This window comes from Oncorhynchus tshawytscha, linkage group LG03, assembly GCF_018296145.1.
Source record: "Oncorhynchus tshawytscha isolate Ot180627B linkage group LG03, Otsh_v2.0, whole genome shotgun sequence".
In the NCBI taxonomy this organism is placed as follows: Eukaryota; Metazoa; Chordata; class Actinopteri; order Salmoniformes; family Salmonidae; genus Oncorhynchus; species Oncorhynchus tshawytscha.
Genome location: NC_056431.1, coordinates 19,948,668 through 19,971,761, shown reverse-complemented (window position 1 = coordinate 19,971,761; position 23,094 = coordinate 19,948,668). Strand labels below are relative to the sequence as shown.

Sequence of the window (23,094 nt, the reverse complement as noted above, 5' to 3'; positions counted from 1 at the left end):
TACTAAAACACAGTCGGAATCTTTTAGATGTACATCTGTGTACATTTATTTGGTAAGAATAGACACGGCAGAATTATGGCACACATCCGGGGAGTTGCATAGAAATTCCTCATATTACCGTCGCATCAAAATGCATCCATAGAAAAAGGAAATGTATCACACAAAAACAAATAGAGCGTATGTAGTGCATAAACATGCCAGCATATACAGCACTGTGAATGTACATCATATGTACTGTACATTCCAATGCATACATCACAGATGCTTCATGTCAAATGGCACCCTATTAAGCGCACTACTTTTGACCAGGGCTCTGGTGAAAGGTAACACTATTAGGGAATAGGGTGCCATTTGGGACACTAAGTGGTTCAAGCACCAATGAGAGAAAGGCACTAAACAATCAGTAGCTTAGCCTGGCGCTAACACTTCGTCAAATTACGTTACCCAGAATCCTCTCTCCTCTCCCTGGAACTACCGTGTCTATGCTTCAGCCTTAGTAGAGACTTCAACAGCACTGGGTAGTGTTGCCAGAGTTCACAAGAGTTCATCAGTTAGGGCCTTCCACAATCTGTTCCCCATGCGCCCTTATGCATACAGGTTTTCCTTCCTACTGGTCTCATCCTCATTGGAGAGAAGCAGAGCCTTCTGCAAAACCCTCTACATTCAGTTCCTGGACTAAAGACATTGCATAATGAAACCTTAATAGCTGTCAGATCTCTATCAAACGTCAGAGATGATATCAATTAAACATCATTCAGTGATTGGTGAGAATAACTCACTAACCTGGCATGGGTCTTTGAGGACTGACTTTGGGTGCACTGGTTGAAGTACACTTCAGACAGACTTCCATTGCAACTACCAACTAAACCCATTCAGAGACCATTGATAAAGATTAGCTTATGCTGTATTGAGAAGTTTAGCATTCAGGTGCAATGGTAGACATCTTTTCAATACGCACAACCTAGTCTGGACTTTCGTTAGTGTCTTCACGTGAATTGTTTAGGTTAAGAGTTTGTGGGTTGATGTTGTTATGCCTAATGGTTAATACTCAAAATATGACTTCTGTATGGGAGTGGCAAGGCTGTATATGTAAATGTGTTGTATTTTACATAAGATACTACCGGAGATATCATTCAATATGTATGCACAAAACCCAAATGATCATGTTTATCTTTGTAACATGTTGTGCTCATTTGAAATGGTTGCAATTTGGGGCAATTTCATATATTTCCTGTTACTTCAAAATGAATAACATGTCATTCTGACACTTGTTGATTGCTCCTTGTGAATGTAAACACAATCATGACATCGTCAACACATTAAAAAAAAAACATATGTATACATACAAAGTTAAAACATTTTGATGAGCCCCCGTGCTTTGCTATAATGAGAGATTTCAGTGACTCTGTCTGTCACTTATTCAGATGCATTATGTCATAATGTCAGCCCAGTGCTCTCCCCACCATTCATATTCTTGAAACGCCTTGCATACGTCATATGTCGTCATGCCGCTTGTATCCACTCTCTATGGAGAAATGTTCAACTTTGTTGTCATGGTCAATTCAAGGAGGTCATATCCCCCAAATACTTTGATTTAATGAAGTTCTCTACTATCAATTCATCTCTATGATGGAACCTGAGGCACATTCCTCAAATACGCAAGATGATTTGGATTCCTCAGTTGCTCTTGGTTACAAGGCCATTCCATTTGGTTAAATAGGAAATTAGATGCCAATGGTCAGAGAGACTTAAGAAACAGCATCATTCACCATCAGTTAAAGATTTGCATTGGTCTTGTTCTCAGTGTATATTTGCAGTAGTATGCATTGCCACCCAGAGACATGCACCCTTCTACACTAATGGCCTCCCTGGTATACACAAACGGGCAGCATATTTATTGAAATGTCCCAGGTAAGAACACGTTCATCAAACAAGTTCAGACAGGTTTCAGGATAGATTTTGCTTGAACAAGCTCGGTCAGAATGTGTTTCCACTTCGGAAAAAGATTAGGAAAGACAAGGCCACATCTCACTGAGATATCTGCCTGCATTCTTATCGTGACCTGTCCTTGAGAACTAGCTACATTATGTCTCAGATGTAGCCTATTTGGGAAAGAGTTGTTGTCAAAAAAACAGTCTCCGCCCCTTGGCTTTGATTCGAGGAAAGGTGGCACTGGTTTCTGTGTTGATTGGTTGAGAGCGAAAAGGGGTGTTGCCTCCTTGTCTGCGCAGCAGGAAGTCCACACTAGAGGAAGTCATGGCATAGAAGACGTTTCCTGTGGCAGGGATGACCAACTCTACAGGGCAGAACAAGAAAAGTCATCACTACAATCAATATGAACAGAGAACTGTTAAAGTGACTTCGCATGGTCGGGTTGAGAAATGTCTTTACCCTTTCCCTCGGGCAATAGTTGGATGAGCTCATATCTGGATGCCTGTTTGGGGTCCTGACTGTGTTTATCTAAGGCAGAACTGATCACAGTGGGCGTCTTGTCATTGTTTGTCACCTGAGGAAACAGAGAGGAAGAATGACAATGATACCAGACAGCTTGACTCCTAGTTATAATATCCTGTGTACAACCTGAGGAAATATTTTGGATTACTATCATTAACAGATATTTGTGGATTAAAGTAAATAGTCATGAGTGCAGGGTGCAGTCCAGTGTATAATTTGATTCCAAAAAAGGCAAATATCTCAAAATGTGTCATTATCTCGGCTCAGTACCAGTATGCTTCTGTACATATTCCCATCTTGTAAATCCATCCGTATCCTGACGATCCGCATATCAGGCCCAGACCCTTTGTTGTTATTGGTGGGATTGTTGCCACAGGAGACTGATCGACGATGTGATTTGACGGGAGTGGATGGTGTCAATGCAGACGGGATGGGGTCATTGGTGGGATGGGAGGAGTCAACATCCAGACAGGAAACTGAGGGGGATTTCATATGCTGAAATAATAATAGTGATGAAAATAAAAAAATAAAAACATACTTACTGATATGACAAGATAAAAAGTGGCTGTTCCGTGAAGGCCAAAGCAAATAAAAAGACACAGAAGAGAATTATAAAAGATCAAAGATTTTCCTCTTTGAAAAGTGCTCTTCTGTATGTTTTTACGACATGCATTTGTTTTAAAACAATCATATTTGATTACTAGTAAACAGCAACACCTACCAGCATTTGTACCTGAATAGTAATTACATGCTCTGCAATCCTAGCTGGCAATGCAAATATATTTTTGGGAAAGTACGTAAAATAACTGTAAATGTTAGGTCTTATTCTTACCTTAGTGAATTTGGAAAGAAAGTGGCAGACGGGGGAGGGGAAGTAAAAAAGACCGTCACTGTCAGCAACAAGGCTGGTCCTGGAGGAATTCAGGCTGTAAGGAAGTGAGAGAATCATATCATGTATGTTCATCATGCACCGTAATCTGCATGACAACAACCTACAAAACATCTTACTCAACCCCTGAGAAATACATAGTAAATGTCCAAGTTTGGCTTTCAGCTCTTTCCAATGTTGTATGTTAATTTACCAGCTCTTGCACTGTGTGAGGATATATTTAATGGAAAAAAGTACAGAGGATTTACCCCCAGACCCTCCCAAAGTCAATTTTCCACAACTGATTACTTATGGCCACGTTACTACAAATTTGACAGTCAAATATGTGGACACCCCTTCAAATTAGTGGATTCGGCTATTTCAGCCACACCTGTTGCTGACAGGTGTATGAAATCGAGCACACTGCCATGTAATCTCCATAGACAAACATTGGCAGTAGAATGACCTTACTGAAGAGCTTAGTGACTTTCAATGTGGCACCGTCATAGGATGTCACCTTTACAACAAGTCAGTTCGCCATATTTCTGTCCTGCTACAGCTGTAAGTACTGTTATTGTGATGTGGAAACATCTAGGAGCAACAACGGCTCAGCCACGAAGAGGTAGGCCACACAAGGTCACAGAACGGGACTGCCTAGTGCTGTAAAAAGCGAGGTCCATACAGAAATGGTTTGTCGAGATCGGTGTGGAAGAACTTGACTGGCCTGCACAGAGCCCTGACCTCAACCCCATTGAACACCTTTGGGATGAATTAGAACACCAACTGCGAGCCAGGCCTAATCGCCCAGCATCAGTGCCCGACCTTACTAATGCACTTGTGGCTGAATGGAAGCATGTCCCAACATCTAGTGGAAAGCCTTCCCAGAAGAGTGGATGACATTATAGCAGCAAAGGCGGGACCAACTCCATATTAATGCCCGTGATTCTGGAATGAGATGTTTGACGTGCAGGTGTCTACATACTTTTGGGTCATGTAGTGTAGTATAGTTCACAGAAAATGCTGACTGGCCATTCTTATACAATAGTACTGAGCCCATATAACCAATGTATTTCACTATACATAGTGAAAGGTATCTGCAGTGAATACTACTTCCATGTTGTGTGTAGAGTGTAATAATAGGCCACATTACTTTGGGCACCGTGTGATGATCACTGTAGGGTTCAGGGTACGACCAGAGCTCGGTTCGGACGGCACCTCAATTTCATTGGACAGTCTGTAACTGCAGACATCATGTAATGTGATTAGCGATTCATCATAGTTGTAGTGTTCCGTTTGAAATAACACGTATGTACAAACGTGAATGGTTTGATTGTAAAAATGAATGAAAACCAAAAGAGAATCACGGCTTACCTTTCTTCTTCATTTAACGAGGGTACGCTTTGGTACCACTGTAGGAATGCCTCGTCGGTGAGGAAAACACCGTTTTTACAGGAGGACTGCAGTAGTCGGATCTGAGCTAAAACCTCAAACTCCTGCAAAGAGAAAAACAAATCATTATGAACATCAAATGACTCTCCAGTACCAATGGCACATTATCAGTCGAAACGCTAGCAGTTAAACATGAATATGTGCATGAACGCACTGCTTCAGAATTCAATACACTGCCACACGTTTAATGAGAGGCACAACAGAAAAGCAATTTATGAAGACCATCTGCTGTGTTGAGCCAGAGGCTAATGAATTGGTCTGGATCCTGGAATAACTCAACACGTGGACAGCGGGTTCTGAGGAATCTAAACAGCAGCAGTGCAAAGGCCCTGACCGCATCACTTACTCGTCTCCTCTTGTCAAAGTTGACGTAGCCGTTCTGAAATGGAGGAACAGGATATCATGTCACTGTCAATGCAACATTTTGGTAAACCAACTACAACTTCACCACCGGAGCTTATGACCAACCTCCCGTTGCTGGACACATGATGGGGGCTAAATGACTGTATATGAAGGGACTCACCTCCAGTCTGTCTTTGACGGCCGTGTCCAGCATGGTGAGGTCTGTGAGGAAGATCCCCAGGTAAGGTACTGTGCCCTGGGCACTGGACTATGTGAGAGAGGGGAAGGGTGGAGAACAATGAAAAGCAAAAACAGGCATGGGGCTTCAGGCTTCCCAGACACAGATGAAGCCTACTTAATGTATGCTCAACGGAGAACCTTGGGTTAAGATGGAGAACCTTGGGTTAAGACGGAGAACCTTGGGTTAAGATGGAGAACCTTGGGTTAAGACGGAGAACCTTGGGTTAAGATGGAGAACCTTGGGTTAAGATGGAGAACCTTGGGTTAAGATGGAGAACCTTGGGTTAAGATGGAGAACCTTGGGTTAAGACCGGTGAATGTGCTGTACATCAAGTTGTCCTTACTTAACCATCAACGATTCCTCTATTGAAGAAATACCAGCATTGCATTAGGTTACATCAGCAAAGGGTTATCTGATGCCCTTTGTACAGTTTATTCCATGCTTCTTCCTTCAAGGCAAAATGATAATGAGCTTTGTGAGTGACTTCAAACTCGCTTATAAGAGCACTTACTCCTATCTGTCTCCTGTTGTTCATCTTGCCGTCCAGGTTGGCGAACTTCGAAGTACCTTCCTGAAAAAAAATGGACAAACATCTAAGCATGACAATCTGGAACACAATGTAGAATTTAGAACCATGGCTATGTGCTCTAAAACCCTGTGTAGTAACTGGGTAGTAGGCCCTCAATTCCAGACAAACTGAGAGGGTAAGGAAGCAGCTTGCTTGGTAAATTATCAAAGCACAGCAGAAGGCAGTGTGATATTTTTCCAACATCAAAGCCTGGAGTGAAGCTTTCAAATGAAAGCTCTGTCATGTTTAGATGAATTCCTGTGTGGATGCCTTGGTGAAATTGCAGCTAATGTAAAAGGTATTGATGCATGCACAACGTATAAACAGTGAATGAAAATGCTGCTAATCCTACCGATTTCCAGACCCCCGTCAGAAACTCACAATGCATCCTAAACGCAATATATGATGAGAAACGGGTGAATTTAGATTGACAGGACGTTGACATTGAGAGGCTGTACACCCCCAGATGAAGCCTTCCTCTGGGTTATAAGGCATGATTCATGATTCAAAGTCATTTTTAGCCCCGGAGTAATGCTTACACTGAATCTGTGTAGTGCAACCGCTCTTGAACGTCTATGGATTTGAGATGAGTAAAACACCTTTGGTGTGATCTGTGACGACACTTCACATGAATAGTAAATGTCCAAGTTTGGCTTTCAGCTCTTTCCAATGTTGTATGTTAATTTACCAGCTCTTGCACTGTGTGAGGATATATTTAATGGAAAAAAGTACAGCAGAACTCGCTTATATGAGACCTGTCCTTAGCTCATATTGCTTGTATTATGGGATGTCCATCAGTGCACTGTGTGTGTGTGTGTACATGCGTATGTACATACAGTACGTGCGTGTTGTGTGTGTGTGTGTGTGAGTACGTGTGTGTGCAGGAACTCTCAATCACTGTGACTCACCTCTTTCAGCAGCTCCCTGCTCTGGGAGTAGTTGTCCTTCTCAGAGAAAATGTTGGACAGCTCCTCGTACCTCCTCACTGCTTCCCTGTCAGACAGAGTCACATGACAACAACAATGAGCCATGCACCCAAAGAAGGTATTAGGGGCCTGGACTGACATTTCTCTGCTGTCTACTGGGTCTTACTATAATCCACATCCAAACGAATCAGCTAGCCATGATTAATTTAGCTACGATTGGGGAAATGATAACAAGATGAGATGATCAACTGCTGTACTGTTTTGGAACGTTAAATATGGTTGACTGTGGGAAAGGATGGTGTTATATCAATGACAATGTGATTAAATTCCTGAGTTATTGAAATGGCTGTGTTGTAAAAAAAGAAAAGAAAAAAGAAGACAGTCATGACAATGATAGTGTTACGAGAATGACAATGTTATGGAAATGACAATACCATGAAAACATCTGCAATTGAACTAAGTTTTGGTGTGGCCTAGGGTGGTCAAGTGGTCTCGGCCACTGCCTCCAGTGCATATGTTCTGCTGTAGCATGAGTTCAAATCAGGCTGCCCATTTCAACACACTCTCCTTTACCTAGAACCAAAAAGGGTTCTTCAGCTTTCCGGCATAGAAGGACCCCTTTCAGTTCCAGGTAGAACCCTTTTGGGTTCCATGTAGGACGGGTTCTACCAGGAACCAAAAAGGGTTCTCCTATGGGGACAGCCGCAGAACCGTTTTGGAACACTTTTTCCTAAGAGTGTATCGCTCTCTATCCAACAAACATTACAAGGATATATATATATATATGTTAAAGTATGTTTTTTTTCTTCTGTTATACCAATCAAAATGCTTCCTCCACCAACCTGTCAGTTTCTAGCCACGTCCTCCTTAGTCTGTGTACTGGGTTACTCTGCAGGGCAGACACGATGGCGTAGAGAGACGAAAAGTTTTTCCTGGCTCTGCATTCCTGTTGAAACACACACAGGATTGTCTGAGAATACCTGCCGCCGGATCAATGGGGTTGTTTGGCACTCGCTGTCTGACATGGTCAACTATGTACATTTCTAAAGTGACTTCTCCCATAAAAACCTGTTGATGAGGTGACGTGAGTGTCTTGGCAACAAATGATATCTAGGCTGAGAGTGTGTGTGAGACTGTGTGTGTGTTTCCAAACAAGTTCCTTCACACACACACAGGAGCTAGCTAGGCTTTTAGTCGTGAAGGAGAAAGAGGTCTGGCAGTGACTCAGCTTGCTCATGTGTCCATAGCAACCTGCGGACGGTGTGTGTGTGTGTGTGAGAGGGGGGGGGGGAGCGTGTAAGCAAGTAAGCAGGAAAGTGTATGTGATTGTGTGTGTGGAGTCAGCAGAAACAGCCCTGCTGCAAGTTGCTACTGTTCTCCTAAGTTACAGGATGGCAGTACTACATCTACTGTGAGCACCTTTATAGAGAGAGGAAAGTATTATGGGGAAAGTCAAGTACAGTGTAGTCTTTGAGAAAGACAGCTTAGTATTCTGCTCCCCACTCTCTTACTTCAACTCAAAATCCCAAACCTATTGCTGTTGTGTCCTTGAGCGAGGTATTCAACCTTGAAATTCCTCCAGAGGAATGCTGTTTCCAAACTCAACGGGTGTGTGTGGACAATAAAGTTATTCTATTGTAATGATGACCGGCTGACCTCTGCCACGCTGATCCATTTCTCCAGGAGGCAGGCTCTCTGCTGGCTGCGGAGCTGCGTGGGCCACAGGCACGAAGCCATCACAGCATTGGCCAGCCGGTTGAACTGGCGTACAGTGGCCCGGACGGACCAACATACACCCTCGCGCCCTTTCTTGTCCCTCTGAGACCACAGGGAGCCCAGGCAGTGGTACGGGACCAGACGCACAAACAGCTCCTGTTAGGAGAGAGTGGGGGAAGAGGTAAGGAGTGAGTGAGTGAGTGAGTGAGTGAGTGAGTGAGTGAGTGAGGGACCATGATTGAGGGAAAAGAGGTAGAGAGTGAGTAAAGATTGAGAGAGCGAGAAAGAGAAAGAGAGGCACTGAGAGAGAGACACCAAGAGAGACAGAGACAGAGAGACACAGAGAGAGACAGTCAGACAGAGAGAGAGAGAGACAAAGAAAGAGAGACACCGAGAGAGACAGTCAGACAGAGAGAGAGAGAGAGAGACAAAGAAAGAGAGACACAGAGAGAGAGACACCGAGAGAGACAGTCAGACAGAGAGAGAGAGAGAGAGACAAAGAAAGAGAGACACAGAGAGAGAGACACCGAGAGAGACAGTCAGACAGAGAGAGCGAGGGAGAGACAAAGAAAGAGAGACACAGAGAGAGACAGTCAGACAGAGAGAGCGAGGGAGAGACAAAGAAAGAGAGACACAGAGAGAGACAGTCAGACAGAGAGAGCGAGGGAGAGACAAAGAGAGACACGGAGAGACACAGAGAGAGACAAAGAAAGAGAGACACAGAGAGAGACAGTCAGACAGAGAGAGAGAGAGAAAGAAAGAAAGAAAGAGAGACAGAGAGAGACAGTCAGGCAGAGAGAGAGAGAGAGAGAGAGCAAGGCATAGCCAGAGAGACTGCAAGTGGCAAACATGTCCAGTATGCGTAGGAAAGGGTCAGAGAGACGTAACAATAGAAAAAGAGGAACACAATTAAGACTGTAGTAAAGTGCATGTTCCCATGATCTATACAAGGTTAGGAGGAGTAATGATACTGTAGGGGTCAGAGGTTAAACCCACCGTTTCTATCTTGGTGAGCTGCTCAGCAATCAGCCCAGCGGGGAAGCCCAGGATATTGGTGGGATCAAACTTAGTGGGGTCAGCAGGGCTGGGGGTGGTCCTATCTAAACGACAGAGAGGATGCAACACTAATCCCAATGAATGTAGGTCTATATTAACTGATACAAATGAAAGGCTTATTCAGTCGGGTTGGCAGTGGAAAGACACATCAGGGTGGTTGTTACAGAAGCAGGTTCCACCAGATTTGGATGGTAGACAGCAGAGACAGTGGGAATAGAACACTGAAGATTATCACAGAAAACTCTTCGAAACAATTTGGAGGAGAGTTCTGCCCATATATATATCTACGGTTATGCCACCCACAAAATCCTCATATAACCTCAGGTTGGCAGTGCCATGACTGTCATAAACCCAGAGTGTATAGTGACCTGAACTAGAGTCAGGCAGTAGGGCCTGTTCACTGAGCTCCTGTGCCAGTCTGAGGAGGCGACCCCTGATCTCTGTCCCAGAGGGGTCGGAGGGCAGCAGGGGGGCCAGGCGGAGCAGAAGACCAGGCTCTCCCAGAAAGCGGAAGTCCTCAGGATACTCCGACAACCACATACTGAACACCATACACACCGCTCTGGGAGAGGGAGAGAGGACCGGGAGACAATCTATACAAATGCATGAAGTGCGCACACACACACACACACACACACACACACACACACACACACAAAGGACAGGGGTGATATAGTATTAGACTCACCTGTTGAAGGGTTGCCTAATCTGACTCTTTGTACGTTCTCCTGGTGGATGTTGCAATCTGGAGAAAGAGGGAAAAAAATAGATGGACAAAAGATGGTTTCTTCAGGACAACGCAGAGGCATCACAACGTCTCCTTTCTTTCCCTTGGTCTTTCTACAGCACTTCAAAACATTTTGTAACACTACATACAACCGGTGTGCAATGCATTGCTTCTGTCTTCCCCACCTGTCGATGAGGATATCCAGCACTCTCTTAGTTGAGGTAAAGGAGCGATAGGTGGCGAGGAAGATGGTGATGAAGGAGGAGTCTCCCATGGCGAAGGAGTGGAGGAGGTGCTGAACCAGCTTCTCCTCTGTTCCCGCCTTCACACACTGTGAACGAGAGCTGGACTGGAGGGAGGGAGGGAGGGACATAGAGCAAGAAATAGAGAGATTTATAATAATTTCACAAATCAGACAAAGCTAACGTGTAAGGATGTAAGGTGCAATTATACTGTAATTTCTGTGCAGTGTATTAGGGTATGTATTCTCACTGTTGCACTGGTGGGGGCGCTACGCTGTTGCTTCACCACTACATTGTATATCACTCCGTCCTCTTCCTCCTCCAACACAGTAGACTGAGGAAGAGAGAAAGAGTATGATTCAGTAAAATACGTGCATAACTCATACTCTCGCACAAACCTCCCACTGTCACCAAAATCTAGTTATTCATGCATATCTCAAGTTGCATTGACCTACCAAGTCCAGAGGACAGTACCAAGTTGTCTTCATGGGGGAAGTCTCCCCCTGTGGAATACAATAACATACAATAAATAGAAGTACTGTCACATGACCAGAACCAGAACCTCAGGTTTTAGCATAAAGCCCCGATGTGCCCCTGAAGCATATTATGTTATTGGGTGAAATATTACCAGAATCTGAAAAGGTCGTAAGTGAATTAGAGTAGGTCTTAAAACAAAACAATACACAGTAAAGTTGTAAACGCAACTAAACCGATGGATCACAACATCTTTCATATGTTCTGGAACACAAACAATGCATCATTTCAACAGAAATTATAACATTACATCAAATACACTTGCCTTCTGAATACTTGCAAAACAGCTGTGATACTGTACTGAAATAACCTGCTCACAGATTCCCCGAACCATTCCATGAAATAGGCCTACTACGAGTAAAACAGCAAAACATCCTAACGTACCCGAGGGGTAATATATTAATGGATATACCAGTTTACACTTCCCCTGCCATTTACGCCCATGAAAATGGGATTTTCCATGCTGAAAAATGCACGCATCACTAGTCTGACATCAACAATCCAGTTTCACAAACAAAAGTCCGACTGGTCATGTGTGAATCCTTCAACATGTAAACCATAACAACGTCAACGCGTTTAAAAGCGTTTTAGGGCATTGCACTGCCTCCTTTTGCATTAACTTCCCCCTTCCGTTGAGATCCAACCACAATAGGACGATGAGCAATATCCAGGTCAACATATACGTGCAAATGCATTAAGCTCAAAGCAGGTCATATAGACCACTGACCAGACATCACAGTTACGCAACAACTGCTGTATCCTATAACGTCTCCCTCAATTTCCTTTTTTTTCTCTACATGTGGAGGTGCCTTCTATAATCACCTTCAGTATCCACTTCCTCATTCAAATGAACTGGAGTACCAAAGGCCCATGCTCAGTTATGCATAATTTTCATTCAAAGTGCAAGTATCTTATTTTTGGTCTCCCGAGTGGTGCAGTGGTCTAAGGCACTGCATCTCAGTGCTAGAGGTGTAACTACAGACCCTGGTTCGATTCTAGGCTGTATCACAACCGGACGTGATTGGGAGTCCCATAGGGCGGTGGGAAATTGGCCCAGCGTCGTCCGGGTTAGGGTTTGACCGACGTAGGCCGTCATTGTAAATAAGAATTTGTTCATAACTGGCTTGCCTAGTCAAATAAAGGTTCAATAAAAATAAAATACAAATCCATAGTCCCTCTATTATCATGACAAAGGTTCAGAACATGTTGCTCCACCTACTGCAGCATGTTTCTGTTGTAGATCTCATATCTGTCTGTTGCGCTTTCTCTTTCCCCCCTATCTGTATCTCATTGACATTGACCCAAAAAAACACAAGTTACCTTTGTCTCGACAAGTCCAGACAAGCTACAAGCCTTTAGCTTCTTTGAGAACTTCAGAAGAAAGCTACAAACACCATCTTGTCCACTTTCTTTCATCTGCCTTTTTAGTTTCTTATTGTCTCCTTGACCGTCGTTTTTCAATGACCGAGGGATTGTTTGTCTTTGTCTTTCAGTTAGTCTGGCTCTCGGACTTAACACACAAACACACCTGGAGCCGTCATTAGGTAGGGCCAACCTCTCTGTGGGCCCGCGTCACATGGACACACCCATAACACACACAGAGATAGACGTATACAAACGTATACACTCACTCCCTCCCTCACTCACTCAGGCACAGACAGACAGACGGACGGACGGACGGACGGACGGACGGACGGACGGACGGACGGACGGACGGACGGACGGACGGACGGACAGACAGACAGACAGACAGACAGACAGACAGACAGACAGACAGACAGAGACACACACACATACAATACATACACACACAGGAGAGGGATGATATAATATTAGACTCAACTGTTGAACACACAGGGGACTCACATAGCCTACACACAATGAGATGGCCTGCAGCGATTGGCTGAACAATACCTTCTCTCTTTGAATCCCTCTCTCTTTACAATACCTTCTCTCTTTCAATCCCTCCTTCCTTCTCTCCCACTCTCTTTCCCTGTGTGAATGACCTACATCTGTAACTAAACCTGTTTGACTACCTCTCTTCCTACAATGAATAGAGTACATTTAGAGGCAGACCTAATTGACTAAACTCATCCTTCATCATCAACATTTCAACAAACCTGCTCTGAGGATCATTACATCCTCTGACACTTTTTTACATTTTTATTTATTTCACCTTTATTTAACCAGGTAGGCCAGTTGAGAACAAGTTCTCATTTACAACTGCGACCTGGCCAAGATAAAGCAAAGCAGTGCGAAAAAACAACAATACAGAGTTACACATGGAATAAACAGACGTACAGTCAATAACACAATAGAAAAATATATATACAGTGTGTGCAAATGTAGTAACATTAGAGAGGTAATAAGGCAATAAATTGGCCATAGTGGCGAAATAATTATAATTTAGCATTAACACTGGAGTAATACATGTGCAGATGATGATGTGCAAGTAGAGATACTGGGGTGCAAAAGAGCAACAAAAAAAACAATATGGGGATGAGGTAGTTGGGTGGGCTATTTACAGATGGGCTGTGTACAGGTGCTGTGATCGGTAAGCTGCTCTGACCTGTTAATATGTGACATATGCTAATGACAGTTCATAAATGTTCCAAGTCAATGAATAAAGCAGAAAACACGCCCTGTTTACACAACGGGCTAACGACACTAGGGTGTAAGCACATGTTGACACACAGGTGGAGACTTTCACAGCCTCACAATGATAGACTGGTTCAGGTTACTGCCTGTTAGCACGAGTAGAAGCTAGGTCTGGCTGTTAGCATAAGCAAATGTTAGCATGTTAACCAGGGAGGAGGTCAGAGACCTGGCAGTGTGGTGCCAGAACAACCACATCTCCCTCAATGTGAGCAAGATAAAGGAGCTGATCGTGGACTACAGGAAAAGGAGGGCTGAACAGGCCCCCATTAACATCGACGGGGCTGTAGTGGAGCGGGTCGAGAGTTTCAAGTTCCTTGGTGTCCACATCACCAACAAACTATCATGGTCCAAACACACCAAGACAGTCATGAAGAAGGCACAACAACACCTTTTCCCCCTCACGAGACTGAAAGGTTTTGGCATGGGTCACCAGATCCTCAAAAAGTTCTACAGCTGCACCATCAAGAGCATCCTGACCGATTGCATCACTGCCTGGTATGGCAACTGCACAGCATCCAACCATAAGGCGCTACAGAGGGTAGTGCGTACGGCCGAGTACATCAACGGGGCCAAGCTTCCTGCCATCCAGGACCGATATACTAGGCGGTGTCAGAGGAAGGCCCAAAGAAATGATCAAAGACTCCAGTCACCCTATTCATAGACTGTTCTCTCTACTACCACACGGCAAGCGGTACCAGATCGCCAAGTCTAGGTCCAAAAGGCTCCTTAACAGCTTCTACCCCCAAGCCATCAGACTGCTGAACAATTAATCAAATGGCCACCTGGACTATTTACATTGACACCCCCACCTTTGTTTTTACACTGCTGCTACTCACTGTTTATTATCTATGCATAGTCACTTTACCCCTACCTACATGTACAAATTACCTCGACTAACCCGTACCCCCGCACATTGACTCGGTACAACCTTAATAGAAAATGACAAATAAAAGTAAAAGTCACCAGCATATTTGGCATATACTTAAGTATCAAAGTAAACGAATCATCATATATTACAAACCAGATGGCAGCATTTTCTTGTTTCTTTAATTTACGGAAAGCGTGGGTCACACTCCAACATTCAGACATCATTTACAAACAAAGTATGTGTGTTTGGTGACTCCGCCAGATCAGAGGCAATAGGGATGACGAGGGATGTTCGGTTGATAAGTGCGTGAATTGGACTATTTTCCTGTCCTGCTAAGCATTCAAAATGTAACAAGTACTTTTGGGTGTCAAGGAAAATGTATGGAGTAAAAAAGTACAAAAAAAAAAAAACGACATAAGTAGTACTTTAAAGTATTTTTACTGAAGTACTTTACACCACTGGTATTCGGTGCATGTGACAAATCAAATTTCATTTGAACTCTAGCTAGCATAGACTACTAGCCTTTGTTAGCCTTTGTAGCTCTGTTTACTGGCACCTATAAACGCACTGTCTGCACACATATGACTCTATGCAACAGACAGAAGGAAGGTTGTGTAAATACATGGACTGCAAACCAGTTGAAGAGGATTTCAGCTCAATGTACACAGAAAAAACATAGAACACAGGACTTTTGGAGATGATTATTTGTGTGTTGTCATTAATGCTAGCCTACAACAGGTCACGAAAAACAGAGAAGCCTTTGTACTGTAGGCCTAAAGTAGCACTGTGCATTCAACTAATCAGGGTGTTATGAACTAGGCTAACAGCACAGTTGCTGTTTCTAAGGCACTGCAGTTGTAAAAGTGAGGCTAAATACAACTTTTTTACATTTTTAACATAGGTCTACTGTAGGCCTCTTTTTCCATGGTATTGTGGTTTTGTCTCAAGCAGTAGGTCTAAGTTTAAGTTTACCCACAACTCTTCCGGGTACAGTTAGCTACAGTATAACCACTTACTTGGGACCATCCACATCAACCTCAACCAACTACAATCACCACATCTCAGTCTGTGAGTGACAATGGAACAGAGGCACCAATGAGGATGTCTAATATTGTGCCATGTAACAACCCCTACAGTGTTTCTGTTCTACCAAATGCGCAAAATCTTTGAATCTGTTCGAGTGCATTTTCCCCAACAATCAATACAAGGACTTGGCTGCTCCGCTGTAAGGAAAAGCTGGCCCAGGGAGCAGATGATAATAATTATGGAAGTAAGTGGCTGAGGTTCATTCCATGAGAAACATCTTGATAAGGAAATTTGCTTGACTCCCCTCAGATACTGTATCATTCAAATCTCCCATTTTGTCTGCTCATGTTTCCAATGTTTTCTTTTGATCGCCCACTTTTTCACATCGTTGCTAGTTTTAACTCAATGTTTATACTCTGTATGTGGAACCTCTCTCATGATTCAACATGCTCCTTGTCTCTATATTTCCATATTTTCTCTCCATAGAGGAAGTACATAATGAGCGGAGACAAACACAGGAAGCAGGACGTGCTGTCGTGACGAGCTGCTATTGTTTCTCTTTCTCTTTCCCTCACAACCCGGCCTCCTCTGACCACTACGTACGATAGGCATTGGTGCAGGGCGGGAAAGAGCCTCACAATCTCACCATCTTCACCCCCTGTCTTTACACAGTCTCAAGTTCTACTTCCGTCACTCGTTTGTCAACATCAGACATTTTGGGCTTTGTCTTTTTAAATAAGTATGTATGGTTGTTATACAGTATGAACAAATGGGTGCCTGAGCAAATGGGAGGCTATTGTCATGTGAAAACGTAAATCCCACCGCTGACACAAATATTGTTGACTACTTTACACAGCATTACAATTGGGGCTCGTAAATATATCCTCTGAAGTTTTATTTAAAGATGCCTATTGTTTTTTTTTGCAGCTCCCTTGCTCTCCCTCTCAGGCTCCCACCCCGTCCTCCCATCTTTCCCCGCTCTTCTTCTCACGCTTTCATCTGTGCATCCCATGGTACCCTCTCTACTCTTTAAAGTGAGCCCCGGTGGTATGCTAGAGCTGCTCTATGGTCCTTATATCAAAGTCTTATCTGAAATCTCTTTGAAATCTTTGGTTCATAAGGTTGTTTTAACTATCAGGGTCATATCGGCAAGACACTTCGTTTTTTTTTTTCAGAATGAATATTCAGGAGACTATATGGGTCACCACAGAACTATGTGACAAACCATAGGCCCCATTTTAAGATAAGCCGAAATACTACTGAAATGATTCCACCAAGCTATACCTGCAAAACAAATGTAGCTCATATCTATGAAACCTGACCTAAAGAACATGCTTCCCTGTGTGTAAACGTTTCATTGCCTGCAGGGGGGATGGATTGTCATTGTGAGGCCTGACCCCATTGTCTAAATCCATTCACATGCATCTAAGTTTCCCTCATTAAAGAGTGAACAAGTGGCTTGATTCAATTCCACTTGATAGAATGTCCTCTGAAACCCAGCCTATGATATCTGAGTTGAGATGGGGGTGTGGCAGGTGTACAACTCACAACACATAGACCCACCGGCTGGTGGCCACCCATAGATTATTTATCACGAGACACTTGGTACAGTGGTCATGTCATGTGACACAAACAGAACAAGAGGGAAGTTACCACTGCAGCTGGTGTCTTCTTTTTATAGCCCCGGGGAGTTTCTTGAGACTGCATGCTAAGTGAAGTCAAAGCCAATGAGACGAGCATCATGTGCACTACGCACTAAAGCCAAGTAGCAAGTGTATGAGAGTTAGTCAATGGGAAATGATGGAGTTAATTGATATGTAATTAAGAGACAATCAACTAAATGGCAATCACGCTTTCATCTTAAATTGACCTGATACGGTCTGCAATTATTGGGCAAATATAATGATTTGTAAAATCAAAGTGATGAAATGACATAGGCCTAAGTGTTAAAAATGAAGTAGTATAATATCTCACAAACACATTCTTTCCTAAAAAGAGGAGAGAACTTACAATGGAAACAATTATCTGTGTACTTTAGGGTTGAAAAGGAGTAAAACCCAGACATCAGTGACAGAACAACAAGGCTGTGTGACTAGAGTAGAATAACCCAGAAATTGACTGCCACAACTAGTCTGATAAAACCTTGACAGCCTCTGTCTCGGGCCAATGGAACATTAACAAAGGTTATACATTGTGAGAAAAACCTGCGTGCTGTCAACCTGTCCAGGTTTGCACACTTTCAAAACAACTAACACAACCCTTTCTGTTTCAGGGGAATTCAGCTGGAAATAAATAAATAGTGAATTATATGACAAAATACATGTAATATGGTCAAAAAAAAGTCATGCTCAAGAAAGCAACATCTTAGCAAAAATGTTACAGTAGTCTTGGAAATCTCAAGACATGAGCATTGGTCTGAGGAATGTGATCAATTTTAAAGGGCAAGACTAAGAGGACAACCTGACTTAAAGCTGCAATAAGTAATTTTTTGGGCGACCCGACAAATTCACATAGAGTAAGTTATAGATCTGTTATAGATCTGTTATTCTCATTGAAAGCAAGTCTAAAACGCTGTAGAGCTGTTCTATGTGAGCTATTTCTATCCTTCCCTGTCTTCAGTTTTATTTTTTAAGACTTCTAGAAATAGCTCACATCAGGACCGAGTTTGGGAAACCCTGCTGTACACTATACTTGCTTGTTTTGTCACATAAACTGAAAATAGGCAAACTATTAGAATTTTAACAACAAGGAAATGGCAGAGCGATTTCTGCACAGTGCATCTTTAAATTATATGATCAAATCAGCCATTTATTGGATTCACCATATCTGGTGAACCTTTTTAATATGAGACCACTGGAGAAAGTTTGCTTATATGAGAGAACAAGAAACAGTGCCCCCCATAACTTTACAGGTATTAAAGTGCAACTGCACCTTGATGTCTCTCATCACAATGAAACTACTACTGCATTTTAATTGCTGTGAATGAGTTACTTACAGTACATGTTCCTAATCAAGTTAATCAAATATAAAATCACTTCCAACCTCAGAGGAGTCCAGTCCAGTACAGTCAGTCACTTGCCCTGATTGGCTGCTGAGGGGAACATCGTCAGGCGCTAAAGGCCGGTAGCCAATGAGGGGTACATCCCTTGACTCCACCCCTGGCAGGGCCATCCCACCTGTTCGCATACTACGAGGGATCATGGCACCAACAGCTAGAGACACAAAATAAACAATAGGCACAATTTCAATTTTCAACTCAGAAAATGTCATTGTTCATGGACTTTAACCAACTCTGAAAGGCATAAAAAAAGAAGCACAATAGTATATATACCCTACAATTAAAATAATTGTGTACCAAAGCTTTGGTGGTAGCAGTTGATTTGCTTACATGATGATTTACATTTCACTGTGCCCTGCTCCAGCACTGAATTTGAATGCCAGGTCTTCCTTCATTTTCCCTTCTCTCTGATGTGGATTGCCATGATGATGGAAATCTAGAAACCACTGTTACACAGTGGAGGAGGATGTTGACATGTACCACTATATATATATTTAGAGATGGCAGATATTCATGCGATGATGCATTGCTGATTCACATGAATGAAACTGTGTCAGGACATTTTTTTGCCAAGCAAGTGTGGTGTAGGCTACTGTATAGGAATGTACAGCATGTGGATATGTCACAAGACTTGCTGTTCTTGTATGGTTAATGTCATTACTTCAGTTATGATGCTAAAGGTGTTTAAATAGGTGTAACAAACATTTTATGTTTCATCTTTATCTGTATAATTAAGGGTTTGGTATTGTTATTTTATTTTATTTTACTGCTGCTCTTTAATTATTTGTCACTTTATTTCTTTTTTTGTTGGTATTTTTCTTAAAACTGCATTGTTGGTTAAGGGCTTGTAAGTAAACATTTCACTGTAAGGTCTACCTGTTGTATTCGACGCCTGTGACAAATACAATTTGATTCGATTTGTTTTGGGCTACCTGTCATATATAGCTCTTTGTCTGTGAAATGAAACACACTTTTCTACCCTACATGCACTGTTATACAATAGGCTTATATGGGACACCATCAATTCAATCACATCATCTTTGGAAATACGGTACTAAACTTTTAAGTGTATTTCAGTCTTGAGGGAATGCATATAATTAGGCCTAGCGTTGTTAAAAAATATATATTGGTAATAGGAAAACATATCTGTAAAATGTGTCTATATACTGACTGTTAGTTTGTCATCAGAACCAACCAACGGTTATCCAAAGGTCTGAATAACTTCCATTCCTGACATTGCTGCCTTTTTGAGGAAGGTAAACATGACATGTAGATCTGCATGAGTGAGTCCACATTGTAACTAGGCTACAGATGGTCACACCCCAATTGGACACGTTCCCTTTCAATTCAACCAACCGATGGGTGCTGCTGTATTGATTTCTCAACCAAATTGTGTTCACCTTAAATCATAGGAAACAAGACACTATTGGGAGTAAACGGAATATGATGATAAAGTTTGCGTGTAAAGCATTTGTTTCTTTAGTAACACAAATACATAAGGTTTAGGCCTATTTATAGAAGGCCATATGATATTCAATGCTATGAGGGCCCTGCAACTAAAGAGGTGATGAAAATACAAAGTGTCATTCATGGCTGTATCGTATGAACGAACTTACTGAATGTTGCGTGTCCAACTATGGTCAGCTAAATTCCGCCAGCATTGGATATCTGTAGTGTCTGCCGCCGTGGAATATACGGTAACCGGTTAGTGGACGAATGTCGCGCTCATCCGTTCCAGCACCGACGTCGGAAGAGAGTCTCTCTCCCCCTCTATCAGTATCTGTGTCCCCCTCTGGTCGCCTGTCAAGCTTCTATCGGCTGATAGCAGCACTGAGCACATTCGTGTGCAGCTCACTCCGTCACTGCTCTCTCTCTCTCTGTGCTCTGACGGCGCAGTTCCTGTAGACTTGTGCTCAGCGCGTTTAGCAACATAGCCTACACTTGTTTCGCTGGCTGAGAGAGGGGGAAAAAGTGGTCATCTCGGAAATATAGTCCATGTGGACTGTGTGTGGTGTACAATATTAAACATGTCAAGTCATCTACGGGCTCCTAAAATTAGGGTTTAAGAACATAACCAATAGTTCCCTATGGAAATAAGATATCTGCCACATTTTTTTCCTCCAATGCTGACAGTATGGGGAAACATTTCCAAAAGGAAATTGACCCGACACTGCTGGAAGGCATTACAGGATGTCATGCCCACAGGGGCCATAAGGGTATGTGCCCCCTCAGATTTGTCCTTTTCTTGTTTGTTTTTATTTTTTCGTGTAAAAAAAGGTTCCTTCCAAGGTGCACCACAGAGGAAAGATATGCTAGACAGGAAGCTTTAAACTCTAGTTCTGGGATCATCAACTAGATTCAACCGCGGGACTATTTTTTTTGAGCGGATGTTCAGGGAGCCGGAACACAATTCAAAATAAAGTCTAGACTGCAAATTGACAGCAAGAAGACCAAACAGATATTATATTTCCTAACACTTTACTGAATACATTTAGTGTGTTCTCTCAGGCTATCATATGCTATCACATATTTACAATTCAACATCCATGTGTAGAGTGCATATCTTATCATGTTTCTTCACAGTCCCCTCTGTTCCATAAGGCGTATTTCTATCTGTTTTTAAAATCAATTTTACTGCTTACATGTGTTACTTCCTGTGGAATAGAGTTCCATGTAGTCATGGCTCTTTGTATTACTGTGCGCCTCCCATAGTCTGTTCTGGATTTGGGGACTTTGAAGAGACCTCTGGTGACATGTCTTGTGGGGTATGCATGGGTAGCTACCAAGCCATTTCAGGCTATTAATCAAGTCTAACTATCTTAGCTGCTAGACTTTAGAAAAGAAAGCAATTACTAATGACTCAAATTCCGTTCAATCTTTTACCCAGATTTTAGTGGATGCAGAGAAGCATATTTAGGGCTATGATACTATATACCAGTGTGGTAGTTGTACTAACCTCCTAAGGTATAAAAGGTCTTGAAGAATCAATGGTCATTGTTCAATAACAATTGAACAAATAAAGAGGTATGCTTAGATAACCTATGCAGAAAAAAATATTTTTAACATAGTCATAATAATTATGGCTCTAGATTGCAGGAAAAAAATGTTTCAGGTGTTTGAATTTTTTTTAAATTCTCCAACTCACAGAGGGGGGAACAACCCCCCTATATAATAATGGGTTCATGACCAAAGTTCCCTCTAAGCTGCTTGTGTGCAGGCTCGAAGCATCCCTGAGACTGCCACGCAGGCAGAAGAAATATCATCCCATGGAGAGAAGCATGAGATTGAACTTTACTCAACTTTCTAGAGTTTTCACTGTTAGTTAACACTATTATTGTTTCCCTTTACTGGGGCAGTGGTGATTGAATCAACGCAATATTATCCACTTTAAATGCAACATACCGAAGCAAAACAAATCATGCAAGAGATTTTGTTGTAGGCCGAATGCATCGGAGTAGGATTATATTGCATTGAAGCACATGACTCAGCCCGTACTCTAAACAGACCTGTGCAGCATAACCAATCAGAGCTGCAGTAGGCCTATATGCAAATAGACAATTCCAAAGATGGATCTGTGCCATTTACTTTGAACTGAACTGTGTTTACAGCATGAGCGATTGTGAGTAGATGCGCTTGTTTTGAGATCAAGGCGAGAGTTGCATGTAAAGCCATGTGTGCACATTTTGTTAATATCCTTTGCTAGTTAATGAGTTAGCCCAGTTATAGATAATTTGTAGTCAGCAATAAGGGAGCGATTGCTTTCTACAAGAACACAAAACGTGTACAATTCTACACATCTTTGAATAGCTAGTCAGGCAAACAGCTATTTATTTTGTCTTAAAGGGGCAGTGTTCTATTTTGATGCTTGCTTGAATAAGCTAAGTAGCTAATAGGCAGAGGGTAGCATAATTTGTCTGATTCTCTGTAATAATGGTACGGGAATAATAATGCATTTTATTTTGGAAAGTGGTTTCTTGCATCAAACAACAGCACTTTCAGTCACCTCCTTGTCCGAAGGACAAGTGGATAAACAGGTTAATGTCAAGCCCTGTATGTTTTCTTCTCTCTCAAAAGGTTCATGGAATGTAGGCCTACAATGAACAACACACATTGGCTGCTACTGTGGACTGAATGATTAAACAGTTATTTCCATGTTAATGTATTATGCAATGCTTTTTCTTCATTGTTTTTGATAGTAGGCCACACTGGTAGACCTACATTATAATCAAATAGCCACAGTAGCCTACTTGGCCACAGTTAAAACTGTAACTTAAAGCGGGTACAGCCTCAGGGTTCATAGTACATTTTAACAATGTTCAAGTTTGCGCTCAGCAGACCTGAAATTGGCTCAGTGCTCAATT

General features: G+C 42.5%; 1 protein-coding gene across 5 annotated transcripts; it reads right to left on the bottom strand.

The window, feature by feature from the left end:
- Positions 1 to 18: 18 nt before the first annotated feature.
- LOC112229687 (ral guanine nucleotide dissociation stimulator-like 2) lies at positions 19 to 20,630 on the bottom strand. 5 transcript variants are annotated; one of them, XM_024395661.2, is made up of 21 exons: positions 20,350 to 20,619; positions 19,064 to 19,179; positions 18,718 to 18,887; positions 11,045 to 11,092; positions 10,840 to 10,923; positions 10,533 to 10,696; positions 10,309 to 10,365; positions 9,989 to 10,182; positions 9,561 to 9,664; positions 8,505 to 8,720; positions 7,691 to 7,794; positions 6,831 to 6,915; positions 5,866 to 5,925; positions 5,295 to 5,381; positions 5,118 to 5,150; positions 4,694 to 4,815; positions 4,473 to 4,562; positions 3,287 to 3,380; positions 2,725 to 2,949; positions 2,392 to 2,506; positions 19 to 2,296 (listed from the first exon to the last, which is right to left on the bottom strand). In XM_024395661.2, the coding sequence occupies exons 3-21, from the start codon at positions 18,874 to 18,876 to the stop codon at positions 2,124 to 2,126; spliced, it is 2,214 nt and encodes a 737-aa protein (XP_024251429.1). In that variant the 5' UTR covers positions 18,877 to 18,887; positions 19,064 to 19,179; positions 20,350 to 20,619; the 3' UTR covers positions 19 to 2,123. The 5 variants fall into 5 exon arrangements, with proteins under 5 accessions (XP_024251429.1, XP_024251420.1, XP_024251439.1 ...); XM_024395652.2 differs by lacking the exon at positions 19,064 to 19,179; XM_024395671.2 differs by lacking the exons at positions 11,045 to 11,092; positions 19,064 to 19,179.
- Positions 20,631 to 23,094: the final 2,464 nt, after the last annotated feature.